Source organism: Nesoenas mayeri (assembly GCF_963082525.1).
Source record: "Nesoenas mayeri genome assembly, chromosome: 3".
Taxonomy (NCBI): domain Eukaryota; kingdom Metazoa; phylum Chordata; class Aves; order Columbiformes; family Columbidae; genus Nesoenas; species Nesoenas mayeri.
The window spans coordinates 86,506,521-86,525,735 of record NC_137544.1 but is presented as its reverse complement, the minus strand read 5'-3'; the positions used below and the strand labels follow the sequence as shown (position 1 = coordinate 86,525,735).

General features: G+C 40.4%; 1 protein-coding gene across 1 annotated transcript in view; it reads right to left on the bottom strand.

Moving 5' to 3' along the window:
• Positions 1–15,805: 15,805 nt before the first annotated feature.
• LTBP1 (latent transforming growth factor beta binding protein 1) overlaps positions 15,806–19,215 on the bottom strand; it is a gene marked incomplete at both ends in the record, with an annotated part of 196,334 nt that continues 192,924 nt past the window's right edge. The window contains 2 exons of the mRNA XM_080340785.1: positions 15,806–15,975; positions 17,184–17,333. Of these exons, the coding sequence (XP_080196911.1) occupies positions 15,806–15,975; positions 17,184–17,333 (320 nt within the window). The remainder of the gene's footprint in view (positions 15,976–17,183; positions 17,334–19,215) is intronic.

Genomic DNA, 19,215 nt, shown 5'->3' with positions numbered 1-19,215 from the left:
AAAGCCATGGAGAATGCAGCAAGTAGAAATGCCAGAAGGAGGCACTTACCTGAATTAGATAGGTATCTAACGGTATCTAATTTTCAGTACACTCCCTTTTTTAAAGAGTTCTTCTCACATTGAGATGTGGAGGTTATTTGCTGCTCGGCAGTGTCCTGTATGTGACTCTCACACTCAGCAGCCCTAGTGGGGCTCTGGAGAGAGAAGCAGGATTGTGCTCTGTTCACTCCCAGCAGCTTCACTGAGGCTGGGGCTCTTTTGAGCTCAATTAGTTCTAGATTGTTTGGCTAAATGGCAGCCACACTTCCTTCTATTCTTTCCCAACTTAGTTTTCCTGCCTCCAGTCGTGCTTTTTCCTTTCTTTTAGACTATAAATAGGCCTGCCACAACACAGTCTATAGCAGTAAGGAAGGCAGGAAATGCATTTAAACAAAGGAAAGATCTTAGTTTTTTTTGCCCTCCCCCACCAATATAAGTAAAATAATTTGATAAAGGTTGTTCTGGAGACACAGTTCTCTTGTGTGAGGAAAATACATCTTCAAAACCATGCTAGGATGTAATCTTTTGCACTCCACAAAAAAATGAGAAGACACAGTAGCACTTAGGCCTTTTGACCTTAGTCTCTCAAGTAATTATCACTTCCCTTAAGTACTTAATTTTGATTAAATCTTTGAAATTGCTTGAGATGGGAGAGTTGGAACACAGATTTTCTTTTGCTTAGAAAAGAGGACAAAGATGGCTAATGTGTTTTAGGATGACAAAATATGTGTTATGAGAGGTGCAGATCTTGCATGCTTAAGAATGACATTTGAAGTGTATGAATCATTGTTTCATCAGAGTACTTTCTTCCTCAGTGTCACCCTGCTGCCTCAAGCCAGAGACTAAGAGGTTGGAAGCATTTAAGCAAAGTGCATTTACATACAAGGAAACAGAACTGTTGTGCATGTATTCATTGAGGACAGCTGTGCAGCAATAGCTCTTGAATAGCAACTATGTTAAAGTCCTCACATACATGTTTTGAATTAAATTGAGATAAACAATTATTTTAATGGGCTTTGGGTCAGTTTTTTGACGAGAAGCTTCCCAGTTTTAATTTGATTTAGCTTAGTAGTTTTAAAAATACATACCAAGCGTCCAAGGCCCTGTCAAGGACCATTTTCAGATTATACTTAATTAAGATGATAATGTAGTACTCTGCTTACCTGGCTCTTTATCTCTTCTCCCTGTTCCCACTTTTTTTGCTGTCTGAGGTACATGCCTTTCCTTCAATTTATACAAGCTAGGTAAATTCTGCTAAAAAAGCTTTCTGTGGTCTTTACAGTGGTAGTTCCATGTTAGAAAAGCAGCGTGCTTCTTGAAGATAGTTAAGACTGTAATGTGTGGTTTGAGATTAATGATTATTTTAGTGGGAAGGCAGAGACTTAAAAGGTAGATGTTGCCATGTGGACAAGTAATTTTTCTTCTGTTTAAGATTTGTATGTGAAATATACACATTCAAGTCCTGCTGAAAGTGGTGAGAGTTAAGGACCTGTGGCATTTGAGGAATTTGGAAAACGTTAAACCTTTTGTTTCAGTCATATTATGTAGGCAATGACCATGACTGGTAGCTCCTATGGTGTTTTATGTAGGAAATCTGTGTTAGCTTCAGGCAGACTAGATGATGCCAGAGCGGTTTATATAAAAATCAAGACCATCTTCAGGAAAGTGCCTGCCTTGTTGAAAATTTTGCAAAGATTCCGTTTCCCATGGTAAGAATGTGATTGTTTATGAAAGAAAGAATACATGTACAAGTGGTGGGAGAATAAACATTTTCATTGATTTCTTGAAAATTAATAATAACTCAAGAGCAAGGTTTGCCTTTAAAGTACTTTTTAAAATAAATGAAAGGAGTACTCCAAGCGAAACTCCTGTCAAAATCAATAATTTAATTTCTAGCAAGACCTGAAAGTTACCATATAAATATGATCAAAATATATGATGTTTTTTCTTGTGTTACTATTGGTAATTAGCAGACAAGTTTAAAGTCTTAGGAAGATGCCAGTCTTTGTAGATCACATACTACAAACCTGACAAAGAGGAATAGAATTCTTTGTAGTGAAGAGTGGATTAAATTCTGACTTCGGCTGAAGGATAGAACCAGTTTTAGCTGAAATGGTTCTGTGATGGAGATGACTGAAGGCAAGCTGAAGTCTTTCTGGCTCTTTCAGACCTTAGACCAAGGCTGAACGACTGGCAATATGTAAAAATTGATTGAATTCGTTATTATGGCACAGCTGTGGAATGGGCCTAACTCACCCTGTTTCTGCAGAGTTGGTCTCCACAATATTACAGCACTGAAATGCAAAGCTGTTTAGCAGTATTTCATTTGTGCATACATTTGTTCAAATGTAGCTGAGTTTAAATCTTAAATCTGCTCAGTGAGTGGCTAGTGGTTACAGACTTGAATTTGCATCACACATTCTCTGTGCACTGTGGTGCAGGTAGCACCAAGCACTGCCAGAGCCCTCGGGACGCTTAGTCTTGAATAGCTGCTTGCCTTGTATCAGCACAGCGCCAGCAGAGCTCCAAACATCTCCAAACACTGAAAATAGAATAAAAGGTTAAAGTGAGATGTCTCTCCTCTGTCATTCCAACTTTGCACATTGGAAGAAATTCTCACTCAGTGTGCAAACATTTTCGCTCCCACTTCACCCTTGCAGTCTTGAGGAGACAGTCTGTCTTGAGAGAGATCTTCAGAGCTTCCACTTCAGAGTTTCCTTTGGGGATTGGTCATGCAGCTGGTAGAGCCACAAGAAAGCTAAGAGCAGGGTGAGAAAGAATTGCTGAAGGCAAGTGCTTGTAAGGTGTAGTTAACTTTTTCTGTGTCAAAGCAGACAAGATGTATTTTCTCTGACAGCCCCATTTTTACTGGTCTTTCTTATGAATTATCTTCAAGGAAAAATAATGACTACATGAGCAGATGCAGAGTGACACTGTGGTGCTCAGAATGCGTGGGGATGTTTTTGGTCCTCTGGAATTCAAAGCATCTTGTCTTCACAGTTAATTTACACTCTGTGCCCTGAAAATACATGCATGTGTGCATGTATTAAGGATGTAAGCAAACTCTTCAGTGGGTTCCTGTGTGCAGAGTTAGTTTATTAATGTAATAATGAATTATTCACCATAGAAAACTTAGACTGAGCTTATCCCACGGCAGCATGACAAAACCACTGTTTTCGGCTGGACACCTCAGAGGGGCTACACACAATAACTTTGATTTCTACCAGTGAGCCACAAAACATGCATCCAGATGCTTTGATATGGTTTCCCCCTAGTGCTGATTACTTAGTTCTAATCTGCATCTGGCTTTTCACAACTAGAATGGTAAAAATGGTATCCAAACTCCCAGGAAACTTAAATATCAATTTTTTCAGAACAGTTTCCAAAATAAAAAGCTGAATTACCTGAGCCGCCTTCTGTGCTTTTATGCTGCCCCTCCCTGTGCTGCTGAGCAGCATTGTGTTACGCCACACTTTCCACTGACATCAGTGGGAATGGGTTTGACATAAAGTCAGCATGGGCGGGCAGCACACTCTGGTTTGTCATGCCTATAATTTATTAAATAGCTTGAATATTTTTATAGTGTTATTCCTGTCCCTCTTCTCTCCTGTCTTCTTCTTGCCTTCACATCTCATTGCCTCATGGAATATGTTACAAAAAATGCCAGAACTTTCCCTGATGAAGCTATACTGAGGAAGGAACAATAATCAGGTTTTTATCTTTTATAGCTCTTGTTTAGTCTACCTGACTTCACACCATAGAAATCACTTGTCTCAATAGTATTGAGTAAATTATAAGGACACAGACTTTCCTTTTGATTTCTGATCCTGCTAAACACAGATGGTCTTTCTGGACTGCAGTGCAGGCTGTGGGCCAGATCCCTAGGTTCTACAAATTGGTGTGGCTTCATCAGCTTCAGTGGCGCGACACTGATTGGAGCTGTCTGGGGAGTCTGGCCAATTGGTTTTAATGGATCTGTGCCAGTTCATAGCAGCTGGGGAGCTGTGAGTTTAAGGGCCTTTCTAATTGTAGCTTATATTCGCTCTATAGAAAATGCATTGTTTTCCTCCCCTTGCCACTCAAGCAAATCATCAAAACATAGAAATATCCCAACAGATCTGCCGCTTACAGCTGTGAGGCAAGCTGAAGAACAGTTTATTGTGATCTTAAAAAAAAGAAGCCAGGGAAAACCGCAGGTCAGACTCAAGCTGTGAGTCAATGTACCCGAAGAACATAATGTGTGCTTGTGGCCTCATCAGGTTAGCACAGTTGTGGTCTGTAATGCCACATGCCATAAACTATCTCTGTGTGTTTTAGCCTGGTTGTGTGGTAATGAAGGGACACCACAAGTAGAAGTCCGATTTGTTTTTCACCGTATTGCTTATCAAAACACAATGTATATATTTTTTTTTTCTCTATACCTTAAACAAAGAACATGCATTAAACCTGAGAACAGCATAATAGTGAAGATTAAAGCTTCATTTATAAAATGTTAACATTCTTAATGCTCAAACCTTTGTATATCCTCATCTCTTCCTTGTGATTGACTTCTGTACAACCAGTCAGGAGTTTTAAGCTTTTAGGAAGGTGGTGACAACAGGAAACATCTCCATGGCATTGATGAGGAAACAGAGTAACTTGCCAAAGGTCTCACAGGAAGCAATACTTTTATCTGGAAAGCTTATTCTGTTGGTTGCTTCAGCCTTTCATCGTTCCCCCCCGCCTTGTCTTATACTTGTCTCCTAGTCCCTTTTCAGTCACATCTTTGTATTCAAAGTTATTTGCATTCTACTTCTGTCCTGCTTAGGGTATGTGTAATTTTTGTGTCTTCGCTGCAAGCCAGCTCACGATTTCATCTTATGTTCCCACTTGTTAAATTTTCATGTAGGCACCCTTGTGTTTTCTCCTCCATTTATGAGAAGCTGCTATAAACAACTGCAGCATTACCTCATTGTTCTGCAAAAGCTCTCCTTTGTCCCACCATCCTCCAAAAATGTCAACACTGTTGCTGCAGGGTGGCAGGTAAAAGAGGCTACTTAAAATTTCAACAGGTTCTTGAACTGTCAGAAATTATCTCCAACAAGTTCTTCTAGCACTGCCAATCTTTGTGTGTAGTTTTTCTGCGCTCCTGGCTGCTCAGGATGCCATGTCAGAAGTCCCCATGGCTGACTGCATCCCTTGTTCATACAGGGCGAGCAGCTGCTCTCGCTGTTACTAGCATTATCTCAGTATTTCCTGATATAAATTTTCCACCTTTATCCATCTTATTTTCTCATTTTATACCTCTGTTGAGAGAAAGCCTTTTTTTACAGCACTTAGGACGACAAGGTGCCCTCTTTTGATTCCCATGCACTGACTCAAAGGTGTTAGTGATGGATAGATGACCTCAGGCATTATAGTTCTGCACATCAGCCTTTAGATGTTTGATCTTTTCTACTCTTGTATGTATTTTAATGTGTCTTTTACAATTGTAATTAAAAAAAAAAAAGGGGAAAAAACATATAGCAGTGACGTATTGTTTCCTCCTTTGTGTACAATGTACTAGTAAAGAATGATAATGCGTTTTACAGGTAATGCATCTCTAGGAAAAAGACTTCCATACAGGAATCTGTTAACTTTTTCATGGTTGCTAGAAGCTGGGTACACACCATTTTACTTATTCCTCATAGCCAGGTGTAGATTAGGAAATAAAATATTTTAAAACGGCTAAAATACATCTGCTTTTTGTTAGGCTGGTGGAGTTAGGTTCTCATTTACACTGGTTTCCCCTTGCTATAATTCAGTGACCACAATGAGTTACTTTCCCCATATGTCACTGTGAATTTATTCTCCCATATTTTCCTTTGCCACTACTCCAAGCGGCTTCCATTTGCTGACCAAACAATTCTGGATTTCAAGGTGTTGCTTTCATGTATCTGTCAGAACAGGGGAGACAGGTTAAGGTGTTGCTAAGTGCTGTTCTGCCAGGTTGTGGAAGACACTGTAGCCCAAGCCCCTTTGCTACCATTTGAGGTAGAGCAGTCTGTACTAAATGGCTTTTTGGTGTATAGCTACACAGTTCTCTGTTGCAGTCTGGGTCATACTGACATCATGTGCTCTTCAGCTGGAGCAGTGAATTGAACACCATAGATCATACTGGAACACAGACCCCTTTTCTGGCACATGCACTGGGAGGGGAGGCAACTGATTTGCTTTGCCACAAGTGACATCACTTCAGTGCTACACCTCTGCTGCCTGTACCTGTCTCAAGGGCAGCTGGCTGCTGCAGCCTCTTCTAAAAACCTTGCTCCTTCATGGTGGCTGCTGTGCCATGATAGGATGTCACCTCCTGACTGACAGTAATTGGGCCTTTGAGAGGCCCATGGGACAGGAGTATCAGTGTGCAGAGTGAGACTCCCTAACCATGAGGTTTCTCCAGTAACTCCAGAGTGACAAGGATCACACAGTGGATATCTGTGGGGTTTTTTTTGTGTTGGGAAGATGAGTGTCTGTTTGCACGTGGGTGCTTTTATTCCAGTGCAGGTAATACTTTCCTTATCTCCTTGACCTGTATATTTGAGCTAGCTTTCTGTGAGCTAGCCCAGCTCCTTATAGTGCAGTGAGATTAAATTGTTTATTTCTCATGCATGAGGATGAGTCCTCAGAACGTTAGTCAACTGGGTCTTCTAGGTGATAGTTGTTATCTTAGGCTAATGGTTGTTTTAAAAATAGCCTCTGTTACATTCTAATTGTTCTGTGGGAACCTTTAAACTTCTAGCATGCTTTTACTCTAATTTTTGATTCAGGCTTTTCAGTTTCTGCTGTGTTCTTCTTTTCCTGAGGCTCCACATTTCATGTTTGTCCCATTGCAGAAACACAGATTCCATCGTCTTGGAACTGTTTCTTAAAACCACTATTTCCCTCTAAGAGTTGAGGATTTTCTTATAATTCCTTGAATGTGAATGATGTGGGACTTCAGATGCTGTGCTGACCTCTAGTGACAAAGGCAGAAGAACAACTATCTTTGCTGTCAAAACCCGAGAACATAAGGCTTCCCGGAGCTCTCCTTTTTTCTCCAGTCTTCAGTGCCAACAGGTTACATGGGTTTAATCTCCTACTGTATCTTCAGGCCCCTATGATACTTGCTTATATTTCTGTCCATTTGTTAAACAGCTGGTGCTGGATTCAAATCTTCTGCCGGTTGTGCAATTGGAGAATTCTATTAACTTCTGTTAGTATTTTTTTAATTACAGAATTAATAAATTTTGCAAGCTGCTGATACTTCATCCCATTTATAATCCTACAGTAAAATACTTTATAAAAAGATAACTTAAGCCCCAGAGTTTAGTAAGTTTTGTTTGACTCTCACTATTTGCCATTTAATTACATGTACATTTTAGTTCATGTTTCATGTTGCCAACAGCAGAGTTGGAAGCATTCAGTGATATACTACTTGTTTTGAAATACAGAAAAAAATTATAATTGGCAAATTTCTCCAGCACTGTTAGATCATTAAAAAGGTTTAAAACACTTTATTTCTCACAATTGTAAATAGTTTTATTTTTTTAAATTTCAAAACATTAGAAAGTTTCTGTGGTTCTTTATATATTGGGAGTACACCCCCTGTGTGAATCACTGAAGTCAGAGGAGTTGCACCAAAATTAGGTGGAAAAATGTTCATATAGTGATTGTGCTGGAAGCACCCCAAAAATCTATTTAGGTAGGTGATAAACTCCAAACAGACTTTCTTCTAACAAGAACTGTTTACCAGGGAACCAACCAGAAATGAGGTTTATCCAAAATTATTCAGCATCCCAACAACATTATAAAAACGCCAATTCAGAGACCCATTAGGAGGTCAATTATTACACAGCCGATTTCAACTCAAGGGATTCCAAACTCTAGAATGATTCAAAATGCACATCTTCCCACTCATAAAAAGCGAGGACTCTCAAGGACACCCAGAATATGTCATCAGTTTCCACAAGGCAAGGTGTCTCAGTCCTCAAGGAACTTTCCTTAGACGCCATCCCAAGCGAAGGAGGAGAGAGCCTTTTGCTGCAGACCTACTGCTTCAAGTGAGACCAACTCAGAACAGGGTCTCCAGTGGGCTCCATTTCTACCCTAGTTGAATCTCAGCTGTGGCCATTTATGGTAGTGGTCTAGAAACCTCTCTCAGTTGAGGTCTTTCATTGGTGAAGGGCCCTGTCTGTCAACCAGGGGGTGTGTACATGACCATAGTAGCCTATTGGTCTAGAAATTTCTGGTGCTTTGTGGGGAGAGGTGCATATGCCACAGTGATATTAACAGATGACTGTCAATTGCAGTCATACAGAAGGGTGAAGAGATTACAGTGGAAATCGCAGAGACCTACACCAGAGACATTGGAAGTATAAGTGAGAGTGAGGTGCTGGAGAGGCCTTTGGTTGGTGTGCTCTGGAGGCTTGGTAGATCATGTGCATGGGAGCTCTTGCTCAAGGCCCTTGCCCTTGAGCCCCGTACACTGCTGAGTCTCTTGGAGCTGTTTTGAGTTAGGTACGTAGGCAGGAAAAATACCTACAGTGTTAGATTTTCCTAGACTATCTTCCCTGTGGTACACATTTGCAAGTGTTTTGTTTGGTCTAATATGTGTAGATGTAAAGCTCTTAGCAAACACACAAACATAAACTAAGTTTTACTGGATGAAGTAAGGGCCAGCTTAGCTAAAAATAGTTATTGCTGCCTTCTGGTGGAATAACCCAATACCAGAACTATTAGCAGATGTGAAATTAATGTGTGTGTCTGGATGCACTATGTATTATTTCATTCAATAGTGAAACCATGAAAAGCTCCCTATTATCTGCTTTGCTTTATATTGTGTGCTTAGATTAACTAATATTGCAGTGAGTAATCTAGTTACTTTAGTTCCTCTTCCTTTTTATTTTATTTTTTTTCAGCAGAAGGGAATTTAAAAATAATAATTCTTTATTTTATTTTAAAAAATGACATCTAAGCTGGAGCAAAAATGAATGAAAATGCCATGTTCATTCAGCTCACTGTTGTGCAAATCAAATAATTTGCCTTTCCTGTTTCATTTTTGAAACTTCCTTATTCCATGTTTGCTGTTCAACTCAGTTTGTTGATGCTCCAGGCTGAAGAAGGATACATTAATTGCTTAAAAGCATACGTGAAATTTCTTGCTTATGGTAAAAGAAGGAAAATGAACGTCTCATCTCTCTAGGTAGTTTTGGGAAGGATACAAAGTTGACTTGGTGGTGGTACCTTCTATTTCTGTGTGGAAAGAGACTGCTGTGATGGATGTGATCAGTTTACCTTGGCGGAAGATTTTTCTAAGTACCGGATAGTACCTATCAGTTTCACCACATGACAACTTCGTATTTAGAGGCAGAAAACTATGCCAGTCCAATGCCAGTGACCAGAAAGGAATGGATGCATGGAATGCTGAGGGCTTTGGGTCATGAGCACATGAGAGGGTGTGCTGGAGGCAAAAGGTAGAAGCCGGAATGCAGTGAGGACTGGTCCTGGAAAGGGCTATTAAATGGGACAGAAAGTGGGGAATGCCCTTGTGGCTGGAGCTGAGCTGGAGAGCTGCCTGCAGCAGGAAGAGGAGCTGTGGATCCTGAAAATGGTGCCCACTTACAAAGTGACAAGGACTATTTAGATGGCAGGAATGTTTAATTCAGTTTTAGGTGGAAACAGACTATATCCTGCTGGTGATTTTGGAACAGGTCCTACCCACCCTTCCGGGCAGTTACCCACTGGATGAGAAGTGACAGAAATTAAACTTTCAATGTGAAATTAAAAAAAAATTCCTTAGCTATACTCAAAACTTTTCTGCCAGAGACGTTCCTCATTAAACACACATGGTGGGATTTTTCAAAAGAGCTCGGCAAAGCCTTTTTCTCTGTTCCCACTGGAATTCATGGAGGTGCCACAGGTTTTGGTGGGAGGAGAGCTAAATCAATATGGAGTGCTCTGGAAAAATCCAGGCCAGAATGTATCCTGGCAGTGTGAGTAGATAGGGATTGGAGGTGATACTGAAATTCTCACGTAGAAATTTTCCATGCTGGCTAGCAGTATCCTCTCCATCCCCCTTCATTCAGAGCTAATGGAAAGCAGTGTGGCAAAGCATGACTTGAGGGGAAGGGAAAGAAATACAAATATCCTAATTTCCTCCCTCTTTTGTGGCTTTTGTCAGGTCAAAAACTTTACTGCAGAACCTTCCTTCTACCTGAGGTTGGCACTTAATTCTTCAAGAACATACTGGTCGATAGCAAGCAACAGTGCACATTGTGCATAATGCTCCTTCTGGATGGAATTCTCCTGAGACAGGCTAAGCAGATTGGTGTTCTGTTTTCTCCAAAGTGAAAAGCAGGCTCCTGGCATGGGCTTAGGTGTGGGAGAAGAAGAGGAAGAGGTCATATCCCCTTTGTTAGGTTCCCTGTCTCACATCAGGATAGGGAGTAGACGTGGCTGTGTCAGGTCACAGCTGCCTCTCGTGGAAAAATGTGGCTTTGAAGGGACCTCCAGAAGCCCCTGGTGCAATCTGCTTCAGGCAGGGCAAACTTCAAAGTTCAGTGAGGTTCCTCAGCTGCTGAGGCACAGAGGTATCTTTCCAGCCCTACAGCTTGAGAGGGAGAAGATCAGAGCAATCACAGGCCCCAGACACAGCTGGGACAGAACATGCAGCCTGAAGACTTCCATTAGGAGTCTCTGAGTCAAAATACATATCTGGTGATTCAGTGGGCTTGAAGGAAATCTGACATGGCTGACATCCTGCATTACTTTGGTTTACATTATTCTTTCCCTACCAGATAATAAAATCACTTACAAATATGGGTTGTCACAGGATAATCCTGTTTCAACATGTTCTCTTTTTGATACATTGGTTTTCAAATGGTGAAGGTTGGTGGGGGTGGAGTGCTGTTGGGGGGCAAGATCTTTCACTCTTAAGTGTGCAAACACAGCCTGCACCAGCTGTGCAGGTGGTGCCCCCTAAGAGGGTCCACGTTTTCTGTTTCCCCTGCTGTGTGAGGTTACTCCTGCAGGTGAATGCAGTGACTATAGCCCAGTCCATGGCATTGTCCCAAACTTTGTCACTCAATGGGGAGCCTTCAGCAAATGGCTCCCTCCTCATTTGCTCACCCTTAGTTATTTTGCTTCTCTTTTGGACACATCACGGCTTCCCTAGGTAAATTTCAGATCTTCTGGTAGAAAAAGCTATATAAATACCAAATAGTCATCTCAGAAGTGAAGTCTCTGTGACACACCTCTTCTTTGCTTGAATTGCTCCTTCATAGCTCCCTTGGCCTGCTTGGTGTTAGCAAAGTCCCCAGCAAGTACAAACTGCTCTTCAAAGTGGGTGGCATTATTAAAAGAACAATAGTGTAGTCTCATTCCAGAAGCAGCAGTGGGCTTTTAAAATTTGCTGTGCATTTGAAGGAATGCACTCTGGGTCAGTTGCTGGCCACATCAGCCCTGTGACATGCTGTCACCTTTCTTTTTGAGAAGTTAGGAAAGAGCTGCTGCCATCACTCAAGAGACAGTGAGGAACCCAAAACTCAGATTCGAACCCCCGTGAGGGTGAGCATCACTGGGAGCGAGCAGGTCATGACAACCACGTTGGCGCCTTTAGTGTTTTGGGACTTTGCTTAGTCAGGAATTTATTTGTGTTAGTTGCCACTGCCTAGCTGAATATTTGTCGTGACTGCCAGTTTTGTCTCTTGGATTGAAATTATCTGTCCAGCTGTGACTGTTTTTTCCCAAGGAATGTTAGTGCTCATTTTGAATAGTTTTAACATTGGCTAATTTTTCACTGAATAGCATCCCAACATGAAAGTATCTATTCATAGCAAACATCTTTCTAGCTGAAATATGTGTCACTCTAGTTCTGTAGTAACTCATTAACATAGCAGCATTATAAGGGAACTAGCAGAATTGAGTTCTACCATGTCAGCAATTTCATCTCTTCTAGCAAGGAAATGGCTGGCTGAAAAAGGACTAATATTTTTTTAAGGGTCTGTATGGATGTAAAAAGTATTGGTGCCATTTGGTAGAAATTGTAATAAGTTCCAGATTCTGCTTTACACAGAAACTTGAATCATGGAATTGTATGTGGTAGTTTCTGTATTTTTAGGGCTCTCACCTAAACCACAGCTCTTGTAACAAGTAAATGGCTACATCCATGGTGTCCAATCCCTCCTCTTAATGATGTTAAGAAAATGTTTTTGTAACTATGAATCAAAATTGTATTCCCAAGCCCTGCAGCTTTTCAGGTGAAATGACAGAACCAGCCTTACTACACTGGGGCAAAGTAGGTGGGCTCCAGAGGCTGAGGTCAGATCAGCTGAATTTCACTTAATTCCTTCAATCGTGGTTCCTTTGTTAAAGCATTTCTGAAGGCTTGGAGCCACGCAATGTGCTGTGTACTGAGCACTGGGATGTAAGTGGAGTTTAGGCTGTTTGGTCTGCTTTTAGCTCCCTGTGTGTGTTTTAAGGCATATTAGAGGTAAGGAGGGGCAAAAGGGAAAGGCAGAAGCATGCACAAAGTCTGTTGTTTGCTTGTACAGTGTCTGTAATAGTAATAGGAGAGTGTGGCTGTGATGAGGACATGGCTGTTGAACCAGAAAAATGTTTTCAAGCTTCACTCAGGGCTTGGGTTAACTGTGGCCCTCTTGAACCAGGCAGGGGACACGGTAGGAGCTGGACACACCAAAACCTCTTTTGTGAACACAAACGGGTAGGCCAGTAGACCACCTAGGCTTGGGTTTGCTGGTTGGTTTATTTTCTGTGGAACCACAGCCAGTGTCTGCCGTTTCTCTCTGAATCTACTGGTAGCTTTTAACCCCATGACGAATTTCAACCATGTGTGTAAGGCAAATGAGACAAAAAAGGCCAGTACAATCTGAGGTCTGTGAAGTCTGATGAACAGCTAGAGACAAGTGACTCAACTAACCCTCCCTGCTAAAAGCATGGACAATATTTGGTTTGGCAGCAGTTGAGTCAATGCACGTGCATCTGTCACCCTGTCTTGGCACCCACAGCTGCAGATGGATCCTGCCTGTGCTTGTTGAAAGTGGCAGAGGTGCAAGGAGCTGGAGTTAGTCTGACTGAGGAGAGAGTTATGAGGAACGGTTATAGGAATTCAGGCTTAAATTTAATTTTGCTGCTCGTGGAACAGCCTTTTTAAAATCTTGTCTTTTTTTGTCCAAAATAACACAAGGTAAGTGAGTTGGAGGGTATATTGTCTGAGAATGGCAAAGTTCCAGGCTATTCTAAACCTGTTGTTTAAAAAAGATGTAAGAAATCAGCAAGGAGCCAATCTTGTGGTTCAGAATTACATGTTCAGTACAGTGTTTGTCCCTAAGCAAATACTTCTCTGGGTACTGAAGTTCGAGTGGTATTTCCTCAGCTGTCATACTGGTATACTCCCAGGAAAAGCAGAGACTCATACTGCCATTGTAACTCCCTAGCTGGGGACGGATTGAAGAAGTACTGAGATGTCCAAAATCTGAGGCTGTGGTGCAGACTGCAGTGGCAGGCCGTCTGGCAGAGGTCAACACAGCTGGTTTCTGAAGGAGAAGGCGGCCGCCTGGAGGTGGGAGTGGGGGTAACACTGTCTTGTCTGTGAATTTCCATGATAGCTGAAAATAGGGTAGAGCTCATCTTAAATCCAGTGAAAGGCTGTAACTGTGACTTTGGGTTTTATTAAGATTGTAAGATTAACCTTAAGCAGGAAAACTAAGAACTCATTAGTTAAGGAATTCCCTAACAATACCAGACCTTTCTTCCTCCTTAACCACAGCAGCTAAGCAAGTTTGGTTTTTTTTTGTTTTTTTCTTTTTTTGTTTTCAAATCATAGACCAGCTGTAGTGTTTACAGTCTACCTTTTTTGACTGGGAAGAGTGACTGGCTCTCCACCCTGTTTTCCTGCTCAATTCTAGAAAAGTCAAGGGAGTTGGGCACTCTATAAAGAGTCTCTTCCTTAAAGATCACTCCCCCCTGCAGTTTTATTCAGCATTTTTTTCTTGCATTTTAAGACACCCAGATCTTAAATGTACAATATCTTCACTAGTCCTAGTGTCAAATTCCAGCAGATAGAGAGGAGGGGCCCTGGGAAGGACAAAGGCCTTTGCATGTTAACAGGCACATGGGCTTTGATGAGATCTGCTGAGTGTGCAGTACTGAAAGGAATACAATGTATGATACTTTTGTTTCAGTGACTGACCTAAATATTGGAAAAGAAATTTGAATCAGAACCAAAACAAGTATTTCTTTTTTTTTGGTAAAATGAGAAATAAAAATCTAATTTTCAGACAATTGGACCCAATTTGACCCACTTTTTAAAGTCTCATGTTATCCTTTTCCTTTTAATGCAGGGCAGGTTGAAAAGACGTAAGAGAAATGTTTCATTTGGACAATATCAAAAGGACCTGTTTCAGGATTTCCAAAGCAAACTCACCCCGGAGAAGGTAAAAGTGAAACATCTGTCAGTCTCCTAATCTCTTTTTCTCCTTCCACTGAAAAACAGAGCTGATGGGAGGGTACATTTCATCAAGAAAAGGAAAATTCTCCCCCTTTTCTCTATTTTCTGGAACCCAGGCCATCATACTGAAGAGCCTTATTTGTAGATTTAGTGGGAAACATGCCTAAACCAGGAAAGAAGAAAAATTCCATGGGAATCGGCTTCCAAGTCAAACAGTTTCTGTAGGTCTGTGTTTGAAATCTTCCCTCTGGAAGCCTAACTCCAGGCATCAACTAATTCAGATTCTGGTCTTATTAAAACAGCATGAGAAGGAAGAGCCCACTAGACAACTCCCTATAACTATTGTAATGTAAATGAATTCTAGTAGTGTAAACACCTGAGGGGTTGATTCTTGTAACATAAACACCAATAAAAGAAAAAAAGTGCCTCCAATTAGTAAATAGCTTTTTTCTTAAAAAAAGGTATTTTTATTGAGTTTTAATATGTTAGGGTAATCATACAAGATCTCTCTTGTGTTCAATTTACATATTACAATACAGACATGAGCTAAAATCTTTTGGTTTAATGTACAAAAGGAATCCAATGTTGTCCACTAGCAGCTTTGAACTTGGCAAGAAAGGTTCTAAAGACTTTAAGTGCAGTAACAACCATACAGAATACAAAATGAATATAAGGACTTTTCGCCAAGGTATATAAACATTTGAAAACAAATGGTGCCTGCTCCACAGGGCAGACAACTAGCAAATTAAAAACAAGTCACTGACCAATGTTCCAGAGAAGGAGGAGCATTACCCTGTGTAACAGTTCTTATAAAATGGCCTAAGAATATCTGGATTATAGAATTTGTACTGATCAGAAAAAAGGTCTGAAAAGAAACAGTAGGCAAGGAACTGAACAATCAAAAAATGACATAGTAATATAAAATATTTCCATCACTATTTAAATGACAAATTAGTCAAGCAATAGTAAAAAAAACAAAACAACAAAACCCAAACAAAAAAACCAAAGCTCTTCTGTTTAAAATAACAGCACTGTTTTTGCTTATTTTCCAAGATTTTTTTTCTTGTGAACACACTATATACTTGATCGTTTCTTTCATATAGAGTAATGTGTCCATTTGGTCTGTCACTTCGGTGAAGCCGATACACAATCAGCCCATCACATCTCACCTTTGACACATTTTAATGCTTTTCTCCCCTTACGGTTGCTACTCCGGTGCCTTCTCTTCTCAAGTTAAATACTTTTCTTCCTTTTCTTTATACAGTGCAGAGTTGTATGGGCTTAGGATATGGAGATTTTCATCTACTCCAGTTCACTGTCTAGTTCTGAGTTCAGTGGTGTGCAGTAGTTTGGTTTGTCTGAAGGTACATATCCCGGGAGACACAAACACTTGTACGAACCTTCTGTGTTAATGCATTTGGCATTCTTGCAGAGGGACATCCTGTTGTTCAGCTCGTTGCACTCATTAACATCTGTAAAAAGGGGACATCAAAAGACATGCACTTAAGTCTGGTGTGTAGGTAAAACTCATTTATTTCCAGCATTGTCAGGAGTAGAACTTGTATGAATACACTGAGGACTTCATTTTCTCTTCAGATCAGGTAGAATTAGGCTGGGTCAAAAGGTGTAACAGGTGAATTAGGAAGAGGCAGAGGTTATCGTAGGAAATCAATAGTGTAATAAATAGCCTTAAACTGTTAGATTACCAAGTCCAATTTCAGCCTAAGCTGCAACCCAAATATTTAACAACCACTTAGAGGTTTTTATCTGGTGACTGAAAAGTGCCTTATAAGAAAGAAGCTCCAAGTTCTTAGTACAATTTCTGTATTTAAAAAAAATCAAATACTTTAGGAGCTGCTGGTGTTGTCAACTAAATAGTTGTGAACAGCAAACCACCAGTACTCTATATTGTGCAACACTGGCCTGAAATGCACAGGAGCTAAATCTGTTCTCACTAAGGATGCCAGCTTGCCATAAAGTCATAAAGATTACCTGTCCCGCGGGCAGCTTGTCATGACTCAGCTGGGAGACCTCAGCTGTAGGTTATGAAGCGCAATGCTAAGCAAGGTTAGTACCACCTTAAGCTGAAATACCCATGCAGAGTCTTTACTAGGCTTGTACAATGAGGGGTATTGTTTTAATTGAAGACATAGTCACGAGATGTCCTGGTTAGTAGTTGTGCAGATTTGTTGTGCAGTCTCGTTTGAGACTGAGAGGAACGGTTGGGTCTGTTGACTGCTGACATCAGTGAGAATCAGGGGCCAGACCCCCATCAAGTGGTTATCTGCATATTTAGGTTTAAAAGTCTGCTCCTAAAATTACTTTTCTACTCTGGATCCAGTTCCATCCTCTTAGCTCACTAAAGGCTTTGAAAAACATTTGTTCTGTATATTAGTGTTAAATTATTGATACAAGTTTAAGCTTCATTACACAAATGTGTGTCTGCTCATGTCTAGGCTCTTAACTGAACACAGCTGTAATGACCAAGATGAACTGAAGAACACCAACATAGTTATTTCTGTAATTGTATTTACTGGCCTTTGCAGTAAATCAAAGTTGGCATCTTTAATACAATTCAGGTGATCAACTGTAACCCCTTTGCTCCAGCCCCTCTTTAGGTCAAGTGACTGAGTAAACTGACAGACAAACAGAAGAAGATGGAGTAATACACTGTCCTCACCAACACAAGTCATTTTGGCCATGTCCAGGTGATAACCGTCAAAGCAGTCACAGGTGTAGCCTTCCTGGACTCTTACACATCGGCCATTTTCACATCCATTCAGAATACCACATTCCTCTGCTTGTAATTCCTCAAAGCTGTTCAGAAAACCTGAGTGGAAGAAGAATTTCAAACAAGTAAGTGACAGTGCTGTTGAATCAGTTATACCCAAATGTATAGTGAGAGTCTGAAATTCTCAGAGAATTTTACTGGAATGTGACTTGACTTTGCAGAAAATAGGTCAGCTTTAGCAGATCTGCACCATCTGGAGTTTTAAATGCACTAGAAAAGTGCTCTGACATGCTTCAAGATGAAAACTGAGGAACTTTCTGAATTTTTAAGTTTTTGTGTTAAAAATCTGTGATTTTTTGGTAAAGGAAGCTGCATAATTTGACTGTATATTTGTTAAAGGATAATAGTGTTTTCTAAATAGCACCTTTTATTTGAGGTGGTATATGTATCAACCTTCATGGAAACAAAGGTAAGAATCGGTAGTGCGTGTTGCAGTAGAAGTTTCTTAAACAGTATTCTAGAAAAATAAGTTGTGTGTAGAGGGCAAGAGATGCATTCTAATTTATCTAGAAGAAAACATATTAAAAAAAATCAATTTCAACTGTCTTAAGGAAAGTCAGAAAAATCAGAGACTGTTTCCTGTTGTGGTTTTGGTAATAACTCCATTGGTTGGTACTCCAGTGACTGGTGCCAGTACAAATACCTGCCGCCTACCAATTGGTCCTTCTCATCATTCTAGATGGTGAGTAGTCAAAGCTAGAGAGTTGTCTGTGTATTCAGTGGTTTGTACAATGCCTTTTGTGCTGCCTGTCTTGGGGCTATTTTGACAGTTATGCTTTTATGTATAAGGACTTTAAAAATTATTTGACATTTTTATCTGTTCAGAGATTCTCACTGAATTGCTCCTCTAAGTCCTGCACAGCTTTTTTCACTAGCTTTCTATTAATGGAGCAGTGATGTAACAAGACTGCAGATGGCAGCCCATCACATCAAAAAGACTCTTGAGGGAAAAGTCAAGAACATTTGAGAGTTGCAGGTTTACCAGCATAATAAATACATAGCATAGAAACAAGGGGAATTTGGAGCTTAAGTGGAACAGAGTAGGATACACCTCCATATCTGCCCTGTATCATATAATTAATATACTGACTCCACATAATAACCATTGTTGTAAAAAGGTGCCCACCCAATACATAGATGTTTTTAAAATAAGGAAAAGGCATCATTTATTTGACATATACCATATATACACACATATATGCATGTACATAGACATATGTACACACTTAGAGATCTATATTTTTCTCTCATAAATACAGTATGTTGTAACTTTAGCTAGCTAAAACAAAAATAATCATCACTTACAGCAAGTTCTACTTCACAAAATATTCTACTTCAAACCAGCTGGACGGAACCTGGGTTGTAATTCTAATATATGTGTACTTGGTTCTGTAGCAGCTGATTGCACACAGGTAACAAATACTACACTGAAGTACATGGCCCCAACAAGGGCTAGGAGCTATTGTTGTACTCCTCCTATAGACCCCAGCAGGACTGTGGCCATAAAGTCTTTGATGCCCTGAACATGTGGCTACTGTATCTGTCATGGAATGTGCCTCTGATGAGGACAGCCATATAGCTGTGTGGTTTGGGTTTCTTATGCATTTACTTGCCACTGGATCTGATTCAGTGATAGGATGGGAGCAAGAGACATGAACTCTTAAGCCTCCGTCCCTAAGACAGTGGACTCAGCTGTAGATTCAAAACTCCACAATTTTATCGCATTCATTCACCACTGCTTATAACTTGTGAAGTGCTTCTTTCCTAACCAGTATTTTATCTATCACATTGGTTACCCAGTCATCTTTCTGGGCTTTTCATTGTGTTTGGTAGTTTTCATCTTTGTGGCATTTCAATTAAACATCAGCTCTCAGTGCTGTTTAATTAAAATCATCTGGATATTAAAAAAAAAAAAAAGCAT